At 32.4% G+C, this 13,160-nt stretch overlaps 1 protein-coding gene across 1 annotated transcript in view; it reads left to right on the forward strand.

The window, feature by feature from the left end:
- LOC145294054 (phytanoyl-CoA dioxygenase domain-containing protein 1 homolog) overlaps positions 1-13,160 on the forward strand; it is a 43,071-nt gene that overhangs the window by 262 nt on the left and 29,649 nt on the right. Inside the window, exons 1-3 of the mRNA XM_080141045.1 lie at positions 1-359; positions 3,580-3,717; positions 10,803-10,920. The exon at positions 1-359 is cut by the window's left edge and continues 262 nt beyond it. Coding sequence (XP_079997171.1) covers positions 3,580-3,717; positions 10,803-10,920 — 256 coding nt within the window. The 5' untranslated portion in view covers positions 1-359. The remainder of the gene's footprint in view (positions 360-3,579; positions 3,718-10,802; positions 10,921-13,160) is intronic.

Here is a 13,160-nt window from a genome sequence, read left to right on the forward strand (position 1 = left end):
AACGAAACGAAACGAAACAACCTGATATTCCAGGTTTTACTTACACTCTATCAGTATCACTCTACGACTCTTACTTGTGTATCCAACTCTATTTGTGCCACCTTCCTTTACTTTTTCACCGTACCACTTACCAGACGACATTCAGTTACATTTATATGCGGCGATATTCACGTACATGGACTTCCCTTTTTGTTCTTTTTCTTGGGGGCCAGTTTACGTTACTACACGTTAGCCATGGATCGGGCGATCGCTGTCAGACGTCACGATAATACGACTTCTTTTTTTTTTTTTTTTTTTTACTTTTATTAAAAAAAAAAAACGATTGAAAATACTTTCAAACATCAAGTAAACTGATTCATGTAAGTAAAAAAAAGTAGCATTTATTGCCTTTGGTAATAATTATTTATTGCTTATTTGTTTTGTTTCTCACCTTTTTTTCGACTAACCATTCTTAAATCTCACTATAAAATCGATTTCTACAAGTACATTATAGGTGGGGGGGGGATTCCAACCTCCGAAGGGGGTTTGTATTACTGTACACATAGATTCGAAAAAGTTGTACAAAAAACAAAAACAAATATATAACTAATAAATGTTATCAAAGCCAAGATAAGTTACTTTTCTGCCAACCTGGATATATTTTTCGTGTTTTTATTCAATGTAACATATTTATTCAGCTCGATAACATTTATTTGTTATATATTTGTTTTTTGACAACTTTTTCGAATCTATGTGTACAGTAATACAAACCCATACTGAGAAAACACGGAACATTATGGAGTTTTTTGGGGGGGAGAATTAGCGATTTTGGAAAATTTCAGACGATTAGTTAAAAATCTACCGATTATTTCCCTTTCGTTAGAAACTTTTTTTTTTAATTTCTTTGTTTAATAAATATTTTGTGGGGTTTGTATTACTCTACACATAGATTCGAAAAAGTTGTCCAAAAAGAAATATATAACAAATAAATGTTATCAAAGGCAAGATAAGTTACTTTTCTACTAAACTGGATATATTTTTCGTGTTTTTATTCAATGTAACATGTTTATTCAGCTCGAAAACCATACAGTGTTTACCGATGTATTGGAACATTCAAGATGGCGTCTGATTCTCTCTTTAACATGGTAAGTGTGGGAAAAGATGTTATAAATAAAAAACCGGATAAAACACTGTTAAAAACTCGCTCAATATATGTTACCGTGACATAGGTTGACATATATTCGGCGGGTTTTTAATAGTATTTTGTATAGTTTTTTATTTATAACACTTTTTTCTATACTTACGGTGTTAAAGAGGATGTGAGACGCCATCTTGAATTTTCGAATACATCGGTAAACACTGTATGGTTTTCGAGCTGAATAAATATGTTACATTGAATAAAAACACGAAAAATATATATATCCAGTTTGGCAGAAAAGTAACTTATCTTGGCTTTGATAACATTTATTTGTTATATATTTGTTTTTTTTTTACAACTTTTTCGAATCTATGTGTACAGTAATACAAACACCCATTTTGTGTTTTATATACATAAAGTACAATTGTTGAATGTTACTGTTTTGATTATATTCGTTGGGGGGGGGACAATTAAAAAATTAAGAAAGATTAAAATGAAGCGAAATTTAAGTTTCCGTTCCATTTTTACAACAACCGTAAAACAGTGCATACTCAGCAAGTTTTATCGTAATTTATAAGCATATTGAAACACTAAATCAACATTTTATTTATTTTTTTGCATAATTAATGATGGAAGTATTTTTCTGTTTATTTTCTTAACATCTGTTAAAAAAAATAAATAATTTGTACATTCTCTTGGAAAAAATAATCAAACTTTTCTCTACTTTCACATGTGTTCCATTTTAACAAACTGAGCCACAGCAACGCGTGGCCGGGTACAGCTAGTATATATATATATATATATATATATATATATATATATATATATATATATATGAGAGAGAGAGAGAGAGAGAGATGAACTGTGATACAGCGAAAGTACTGTATGTGGATGACTATATATATATATATATATATATATATATATATATATAGACTTATATGTAATAGACTGAGTTCGTGTAATTCAGTAAATTTTCATATGCCAATAGGTTTTAAGCCAAAAATGGTTGACTAAAGGATTAAGCTACAAAATTATCACATTTCATAATTGAGCATTAATATACTGTGTGTGCAAAATCAAGACTTCAAGACAATTCAAAAAGAAATGCTGGTTTTTGAAAATTTTCAAACGATATAATGCTTGAAATTGTCAAACTAGACATTGAAACAATTGTAACGTAAAATGAAATACACTTTTTGTTGCCATCAACACCTTGTTTTGAAGTCTTGATTTTGCACACACAGTATATATATATATATATATATATATATATATATATATATATATATATATATATATATATATAAATTGTGAATGCCAACGCAATTAAAGGAATAAATTGTAAGATGGACAGCATCATGAAATTCGGAATATTGACTTTTGTCATTTGTTTGCTATATGCTCTGTAATTACATTGAGCTCCATATTTTAAGGATTGGTATGAATAAAAGGTGAAATATAATTGAAAAAAGCACATTTCTACAGAAATATATATATATATATATATATATATATATATATATATATTTCCACAGATTCAGCCACTCTGATTATTCGTAGACGACGAAATACTTGTCAGTGGATAATTATATTAAAAATAAAAGCAATACATCTGCCGCTCCCCATTTGAGGGTACCAAATTGGTCAAAGGGGAAATTATTCCCAACTCGCATTTAGGTAAAACTTCACTTTCATATAAATTCATTAAAAAAGTATCGCTAGCAAAAATAAATAAACAACATATATAGTAACAATCACGGAACCTTCAATAACATTTTCGATTTTAATATAAAAAATATTATACGGAAAAATCGAAAAAATAAAAAAAGAATCATAAAGCAAAGTATCCTCGTTGCATTTAATAATGTTTGTCGGATTATATATATATATATATATATATATATATATATATATATATATATATATATATATATATATATATATATATATATACTTCAGAATAAAATTATCTAACAATCAACTGGTATGGAAACCTGTGATTATAGGTCATACAAAATATTATTGGCAGTAATATTCTATAAGTACTATCCCATCTGAATAAAAATTGCTCGATATACAATATAGAGCAAATAAATCAAATTTTAGCATTAAAGAAATTAAAAAAATTATGACGTGAAATGGTTAAATTTCAAATCAAAAGATTTTTATTATTCTATGTAAGACAAAGAATACATTTGAAATATTCTAAGTCCTTATCCTATAGGATTTCGATGTCTACCATCTCTTTTCAACCATTTCACGTCATAAATTTTTAAATTCATTGAATGTTAAAATTGTATATATATATATATATATATATATATATATATATATATATATATATATATATCTTGTCATGTGTATTTATCTGTTTACATTTATTGATAGTAGTCGTAGAAGATAAGTATTATCAATATACAGAACTTTTTCACTTTTTTACTGATCCTCTTACATTCAAGATGGCTTCTACTACCGTCCCAATTTCTTCCACCAGCCTAAGCGAAAGAAGAAAATTATTTACTGAAATGCCACCTCAACCTCTAACAGTAAAACCAGGGCATTTGACTGAAGAGATGGTGAGGCAGTTCTTTGAGGAAGTAAGTAACAAAAAATCTGCAACTTTTTTTTATTAAATATCAGAGATTCGATAATTCCAATTTTCATCTAAATCTCTTTTACATTATTCTGATTCTAGAAACATGTCGAACATTCATGGCTTAACCTCATGTGGTATTAAGAAAAAAAAATAGTTATAATCTGAAATCCAGATTCTTTTGATTCATTGGACTATATTCTTTTATTATCTTAAACTCACTTTTACCCCTAACAATGCATATCGTCACTTGGACTATTTGGGACCATGCCTAGGAAAGATTAACAAGATGTTGGTTTACATTACATTTAAACTTCTACATATCGGTACAATAAAAGAAGCAGGTAGCATGAAGGGAATTTGAAAGTCTAGCTGTTCGAGGGAAGAAACTATTAGAGTAGAAAACTTTTTGGCATTTAGGGACCTCAACAGTGAAGGGGTGAGATTTTGTTGCTAAGCAGGTTTGTCAGGGATATGTATGTCGAAGAGGTACAAGTGCAACGAGTTCATCAGTGCACATTCCATTAAAATATCTGTGAAACAGGCACAGAGATGCAACACTGCGATGATGAGACAGGGGTTGAAGCTTAGTTGACAAAGTGGGATCTATTAGATTGAAAATTCTTTTTGAACCTTATCCAGGAGAGAAAGGCTAGTAGTAGATGCACCAGCCCAGATGTGCCAACAATACTCCAGGCATGGGCGGATAGTGGCCTTATAGAGGTATAAGATACTCTCAGATGTGAGTAGTCTTCTAGTATGATAGAGGGAACCCACCTTCTTTGCAGCAGCCTTCGCAATGTCCTCAATGTATTTGCTCCAGTTCATATTGCCAGTGAATGTTAGGCCGAGGACTGTTCTCATCTTCAATTAATAATTATTTAGAAACCCATTATCAACATGGGGAAATCCGCGATTTCCTCACCAAACAATTTAATAAAGAAAACTAACCGAAAAATTAAAATTTTGAAATAAATCACGCCAACGTTTTTTTTTTTTTTTTTTACAAGGGATTATATTCATTTCCAAAGAAATTCGTGATTGTCTCCACTTGTCTCCATTCGAACTCTTCAAAAATGAAAAAAACAAACAAACAAAAGACAAACTAAAATGCATAAGTCTTTTATAAATAGGTATTTCCGATTTTACATTTATCTATTTTGTTTTTTAAAACATATATATAGTTTATTGTTTGCATATATAGTACACATTTATTCAAATATGTGGTTAGTGCAAACATAATGTTTTTATATATATAGTTGAACGTCAAAAAACAACATTATTTTTGCACGAACCTAATAGTATACAGAGTGGTCCGAAAGTCTTGTTGAGTGTGCGTTTGTCTAGTTATTCACAGATTGATTTATTCAAATAGTATACAGAGTGGTCCGAAAGTTTTTTCGCTGCTACTAAAACACGTAGTTGTATGTTCCTATGCAATAAAATCGAAATGGCAATATAGAATCGTCCATTTCTGAACTTTTGAGATGAGGATTGGTTATTCGTATTATTTGGATTCATCGGACTACTGTTCTCATCTTGAGTTTTATTTTCACAACGTTTCGGTCGATGTAACCTCAGACCTTCTCCACACGTATCTTGCCGAACTCAGAAATATTTTTGTTAATTTGGACAGAATTTCCAACGAAATTCCTTTATTTACTAATCAGCAATGATTGGATAGGGGGTCCTAACTAATTCGCCCACACTGAGAACTGAACCTTCATGAGAATATCATTTTTACAGTTGATTTTTCCACATACTCTAACCAGTGCGCTATGGGTCCTTGCAGAATTTTGTGAGCCTTAAACCTGTTTTATTTCTAGTTGTAAATGTCACCATTTATTACTATATATATATATATATATATATATATATATATATATATATATATATATATATATATATATATTACCGTTTTATCTTAGTTACACATGTTTCGATTACCGAATCGTATCAACGATCCGATAATTTCATCAGACTTTATTTTATTCCTAATCATAGTAATTATTTCTGTAAAGACTGATGAAATTATCAGATCGTTGATACGATTGGTTAATCGAAGCATGTGTAACTAAGCAGATAAAACGGTAATATATATATATATATATATATATATAAATATATATATATATATATATATATATATATTTGCTCTACAATAGTATTGAGCACTCTCTGCAGTATTTTACTAATTACCATTTTCACTGTACATATCTATTATTTTTAATTACTGGTTCCGATATCGTGTTAAATTCTGTACAAGGTCTACTCAACAATAAACGAAACATAAAATCTGAAATATTTGAATTTTCAAATGGGTGTTTGTGCTCATCTTATTCTCCCTAAATACTATTTGAAATATCCCAAAGAAACTGACCTGAGTAGAATTAATATTTATTAATCGAAATCTAATAGCAATTCTTTAAATTTCACAAAATTCAAAAATATTTAAAGTTTCACGAAGAACTTCCACCTCCTTTTTGCCTCACTTGCACAAGAATAAATTAAATCAAATACATCACACTTTACAACCCTTTACACCTTGCAGCTGGGTTCCAAAAGTCATAATGATCGGTTAATTAGTTTAGTAGTAAATTCTAAACATACAAATATATCAACATATACACATACCTAACTTTATATAATGCAGATATTCAGAAAATGTACTATTGATACAAGGTTGTTTGAAAATTGTTCTTTTGTTTTTTAAATAAATTTAAGCATACGTTTATTCAAATATTAGGTTACTGCAAAAATAATGTCGTTTATATATATATATATATATATATATATATATATATATATATATATATATATATATACATATATATATATATATATATATATATATATATATATAGTTGAACGTCAAAAAACATTATTTTTACACGAACCTAATGGTATACAGAGTGTCCGGAAAGTTTTCTTACAAAATATAGGTGTTTTTGTTTTTTGTTTTTTTTTTTACATAGGCATCACCACATTATCAAGGCCAAGAGGCCACTCGAGGATAAGGGTTAAAGAGTGTACAGTAGACATTGGACAATATAGTAATCATTAGTAATGAAAATTTGGTAAATTTGATAACTTATATGGAACGGCTCATCAAGAACTTATTTACGTTAGACTTGAACACAACCATATTGTAGTCAGCCGGAAAGCAGGAAAACGGAAGACAATTCCACAGGCGTGCAGTTCTAAGAAAGAAGCTTTGCTCATGGAATCTACGTTTAGGTTTAGGCACAGATAAAGAGTGGGGGGAATTATTGATAGTGTTTACAGCTAGACGAGTGTTTCTTGTGAAAGTTTGGCGAGGGGGGACCATAGATTGAAGCTCAGTTGAACACCTTCCATGAAAATAACGATACATCAGAGACAAACTCGCAACATCTCTTCTGTGAGATAGAGGTTGCAAGGAGGAGAAAAGGACATCTCCTACGAGGCTACGAAGTCTATTTTGAACTCTATCAAGGCAGGACAAGTCCTTTCTAGCAGCTCCTGCCCAGATGTGGCAACAGTATTCCATCCTTGGACGTACCTGGCTCTTATATAGATAGAGAATAGCATCAGCAGTGAGATATCTACCTGATCGATAGAAAGATCCCACCATTTTTCCAGCGGCCTTGGCAACAGATTTGATGTACGTGTTCCATTTAAGATCAGGAGTAATGGTCAAGCCCAGAAGTATACAGAGTGGTCCGAAAGTTTTTCTCAAAAAACGTGGTTGTATGTTCCTTTTTACTTGCCTCCCTACGAGGGCAGATTTAAACACAGGGGTAGGTTTAATGTGGAGAACATCCCAGCTCTCCCCAAAAGAGACAAACAAAAATGGAACAAAAATAAAAATTGCCTCAGTCTGGAAGGATAACTCATTTACTGAGTAATCACCAAGGTTATGACAAGAGAATATTCTGTTCATTATTTTGACTCTCGAGTGTGTATCAGTTAATATCTTATATGTTTCTAAATAGAGTGATGTGGTTCTCGATTGATTAACTGTGTCTAACATTGTCGGATATATACTCAAGAGTCAAAACAATGAAAAGAATATTCTTTTGTTATAGCCCTAGTAATGACACATTTAAAAAAAATTATTTATTTACGAATATTATACAATAGATGAAAATAAAGTCCATATTTAGATGCAAGATAAATTGATTCCCAGACCAAAGACAGAGAAAGCAAAAGGAATTTTGCATTTAAATGTGTTAAATCTGGTTGAAACTTTTTCCTTTTGTGTGAGTAAATAAAATGTTCTAATTTTATATTTTGTCAAAACATTTGTTTGTAACAATTTAAAAGAGTAAACGTATTTGGAGGTTCACAAAATAAACAATCAAAAAGACATGGCCGCCAATGGTTAACACATTGAATTAAAATTTCATTTTCAATATATGACTACCAGTGATTAAAACATTGAATTAAAGTTTCATTTTCAATATATGACTGCCAGTGATTAAACCATTGAATTAAAGTTTCATTTTCAATATATGACTGCCAGTGATTAAACCATTGAATTGAAGTTTCATTTTCAATACTTTAAAAAAGTAAATTAGAATTGTATTTCAGGACAAGAAAAGCAATTTAAGATAAAAAATAAATATTATACAAAAGCAAACGACAAAGGTAAACATCAAGTATTACGGTTTATTTCTGCTTCTAAACCAAAGAAAAACATTGATTATTGCAAGCGTCCCTGTTGTATTAAAGAACCGAGAAAAAGTCTATACATATTATTTTGATTCTTCGGACCGCTGTTCTCATCTTGAGTGTTATTTTTACAACGTTTCGGTCGATGTAACCTCCGATTTTCTTTAGGTGTATCTGTTGTGGACCAGGATATAATAATACCCTAACTCGCCACAAGAAAATAATGAAACGAATGGAATTAAAGAAAACAAAAACTCAATTGCTGGATAAGATAAACGTCGTTTATTTACTGTTGAAAGAATGAATGTTTTAGATATAACATGTGTTCATGTCCGTGCGGGTGTAACCATCGTTTGTAGAGTATTGGTATTGTAGAAGGAAAAAGGAAATGTGTGTTCATCTCACTATCGTTTGTTCGCGCGTGGGAAGAGAAGTGAGTGATGCAGTGGAAATTGGAATGATAGTCCAGTGTGTAGACAAAGAAAAAGATAGAGAGTTGACATCAGTTAGCAGTCAGCTACGCGAAGGTGTTCTCAGGGACCAGTAGTAGATATAGAGAGAAAGAGTGTAAAGGTGTACGTACGGTCTGTTAGCTTTTTGTCCCACATAGTAGCAAGTGGTGTGAGGTACGCGTGTGTGCGCGCATGCCGAAACGGCGGCGGCTAGCGCGCCAACCAACCACCTAGGAGGCTAGTCTCGAAAAGGAAGAAACCGCTAATGTCTCTTTCTTTTATACTCGTTTCCGGTGGTCTTTTGCGCATGTGTGGATTTCCTTTGAAAGGAAGTGACGTCATCCATCTGTGTGCGTACGTGTGCGCGTGTGTGAGTACATGTGTGTACGTTAGCGTGTGTATATACACGTGAATGTGAGTGTATGTACGCGAACGTGAATATATGTATGTGTGTAGACGTGGGCGCGTATGTTTGTGTGTGCGTATGTATATGGCAAGTAATATAGCTTGAAATGTGAACGTGTTTTTTGTGTGAGACTTAAAAAGGCTCGCGCATATCCTAATAAACCTAGGAATCATTCTATCGAACTCGGGCATATCTGTGAAATCTGTGCGGAATTTTGAACAGAACCCTTCATATAATCCACGTAGTCTAAAATGACACCTGCTTTATGAAAAAATCTAGAAAATTACAACATTTTTTTGTTCTTTTCCACCTGAAAAAGAAGGTTTGGGCTGAGGAGGCAAGTTGCATAACAAAACGTACTCAGTGACTTATGTAACCGTCTGTATCAAATCGTTTACATTTATCCATGCACACACAAGAACAAGGTAAACCAACGCACACGCATACACAATGCTCATTGTCAAATACTCCCATATGTACACACGCATATTCATACTATTAACATATTGAGTTAGTCACAATAGGAACATATTGAGTTAGTCACAACGCTTAGAAATCTGTAGATTTCTAAGTGTTGTGACTAACTCAACTTTCTTCACCAAACACATGTTTGCATAAGCGCCTGAAAATAACATTTATATTCTTATCAGGCATAATCATGGTAACACACCTGTTCTCGTTAAATCACCGAAGTTAAGAAACGTTGAGCCTGATTGGTGACTAATTTGAGAATTCCAGGCGCTGTATGTAGGAAGACGTCGACACCTCCCTGAAAAAGTTGCAAAAACCTAACATCATCATCTCTCCTAACAGGGATATATGTGCGCTTATGAATTTCATATTCCCATGGAACTTCCTCTTTTGGAGGAAGCCGGTTAAACTCGCATATCATTTCCATTTTATTATATTCTTATCTCTTGTGTAAAAATGCTTTGTTATAAATTTTCATTTTCCTCAAGTTTTCATTTATAAAACTGTGTTTATGTTTTAATTAGCACTTACTAACTGGTGACCCCTTCTATTTTTTTTAAATGTTTCGTTTATTCCCATTTTAATATGTGTTAGCCCGTACATGTTGGTTGGTTGGTTGTTTTTGTTTTACGGCATATCAACCCTTTCTGGGTTATTTAATGCCGAATCCAAAGATTTTGAAGAAAAATCTTTTTAATAGAATATATTTGTTGTTTTCACGTTGGTTTCTATTTAACCCATAGACCTGGGAGCAATGGTAATTAAAGGGTGGCTTCACACTCCCCAAAGCCCACAAGCTGGGGCCTCACCACTGGATATAGTTTAAGATCATATCTAGGACCCCCATTGAGGGACTTTTACCCTCTGCAGGGGGGCAGTCGGCGTATTCTAATGCCCCACCGACAGGATCCCCGTACATGTCATTCATTTGCTTCCTTGTTAAACCAACATTTATAGACAATTTATACCAAACGTTTGTTAATACACAAAGACGTTATCGTTGTTCAAAATGGTTTCTACCAAGGTCAGGGATCACACCCCAATGGAGTTCTACAGTATTGTCTAATTTGGATCTCTTTTAATTTCTTTATTTCCATCTTTTTTCAGGGTTTTGTGATTATAGAAAAATATTTTCTCACAGAGGAGCTGGATGCATGCCGAAAAGCCATTGACAAACTTGTCGATGACTTGGCACAACAAATGTATAAAGCAGGCAAAGTGAAACGTAAGTAAAATGTTTTTTTTTTTTTTACTGATGTTGTAGTTCGATTGAGATGCGACTTGTAACGAACTTCAAAAGTAACTGGCTTGAGTAGCCACCCTCCTTCTTTCTCTGCTTTGTTGGGATATGCTCTCCTTTTTACCTTTTACTTTTACAAGTAAAGTTTTCACAGGAACGTGTGAACTCAATATTTTCCAACCACTGAAAATCATTTTATACCCCGAAATCTAGCAAGCAACCCTGTCATGGATGTGCGTCAAAAGCAGAGATACATCATTGAATTCTTGGCAAAGTACATTGGTGGTGACTATGTAGAATAATAAATTCTAAAGCAAAAAAGGTCTCACATTTTAATGGTACCACCTACGTCATCATAGCTCTTCAATTTTTGGAGTTAAAAAATAGGCGGTTTTACTTTTGGAACAATCTTTGTATATCAAAAAAATTCCCTTCCTCTAACGCCATGTGATCTTGTTTGACCAATCACAGATTTTTATCTCTCCCCCTCTCCCTTATTACTACCGATATTTATGAAGTAATCCTTCTTGATAATTGATATATCTTTCTTTAGATTATCATAACACAGGACATTCACTTATGGTAAATCCAAAGGTTTATTTACAAAGGGTACAATACGAGAGTCTGACTCGTTCGGTGTCTTCCGAACTCTCTAATCGCGAACGACTCTATTGTTATATAGGGGTTTCATTAAAAGAGAGTCTTAGAGACTTAGAGTCTTATTAAGAGAGAGTCTTATAAAGAGTGGGTCTTAGAGAGAGAATGTTGTTGTAGAGATTGTTCGTTTTATAAAGAATGTCGTTGTTTCTGTTATTAAAAGAGAAATGTTGGAATTGTAAGAGAAATTGTTTATTAAGAGGGATGTTGTTGTGAGAGATATTGTTGCGTTCCGTGTTCGTGTTATGAAAAGGTTCATATATATGAATAAAATGTTCATACTTAGATGTGTTGATGGAAGGAAGCTCTTTGAGTGAGGAGATAGTGTTCAGACAGTCTTAGTGTAGATATGAGATGTGTATGTCAAGACATTTTATAACACAGATATATAGACATATGATAACAATTTTCACTTTACCTTTTGGCAGAATCACAACACAAAGACGACGTTTATAAAAACACACGATGGGTTTATTTCTTCTCACGACCGGCCGTGGTTTTCATCATTAATGATTCAAAGCTTCACATTCTAAGTTTCAAAATTAACCGTCTCGCTTCTAGACGTTCGAATCCCAAACTGCAGACTATCGTCTGTCTCCTCGAACCCTCTCTCTCTCTGTTTCTCCCCATTTCTCCTTGCTTAACTCTAAAGTTTTCTAACTATATCTAGAACTTCCCATTTTTCCATGACGTCATACACATGTTAAAACATGTGTCTTCTTTCACGTGTTCTGAATATGCGTGTCAAAAACTTTTCTTTTTTTTACAAAAGGAATTTTAACCTATATTCTCAGTAACCTATATTTTCAATATGTTAAAAACATGTTTATTAAATTATCTTGTAGCTGCATTCTTTCAATTGAATTTTCATCACAAAATTGACAATGCACATTCTTTTCTTGAAACTATTTTATCTCTAAGCTAAACAATGGTTTGTTTTACATTCCATTTTCTAATTCTCTCTCGTAATCTATTTCTAAACCTAATTTACGAGGTTCGAATTTCGCCTATGCTATTTCATTTTCATTTTAACTAAATCTCTCTATTTTTATACTTATATGAAAAGGGGACAGCCCTTATCATGTAACACTATCTACAATGTCTATCTTATTGTCCGGAGGGGTGCTAGGTCATTCCATTATAAGAATAATTTTCAATGTATTTTCATCGAAAATAACATATGCTACTTTGACTAGTTCCAACAATTTTTATGTAGTTTGGTCAAATTGTTTCTTCTAGTTCAGTTCTCTGATGGTCGTTTTTAATAGAATATCTCTACTATTATATAAAAGGACCTTTGTGCGCGTGTGTGTGTGTGTGTGTGTTTGTTTCTTATGGAATCCGAAACCACTGATTCGACTTTTACAAAATTTCGCTCAAATATACTTTGTGTATCTGGCAGTGTTCTTAGATAGGTTTTGTATTGGAATGTCTTTGATAAATATCGATAATTGATGGTTGAAAAAATCCGATGGAAGAAGGAACAGACGATTTTGAACAAAGTCAACACAACATCACAAGTGCATTTGAGAAATTTTATTACTACACAAATAGAAGAGCCCAACATA

This window comes from Euprymna scolopes, chromosome 15 (assembly GCF_053919585.1).
Source record: "Euprymna scolopes isolate OS-2025 chromosome 15, ASM5391958v1, whole genome shotgun sequence".
In the NCBI taxonomy this organism is placed as follows: Eukaryota; Metazoa; Mollusca; class Cephalopoda; order Sepiida; family Sepiolidae; genus Euprymna; species Euprymna scolopes.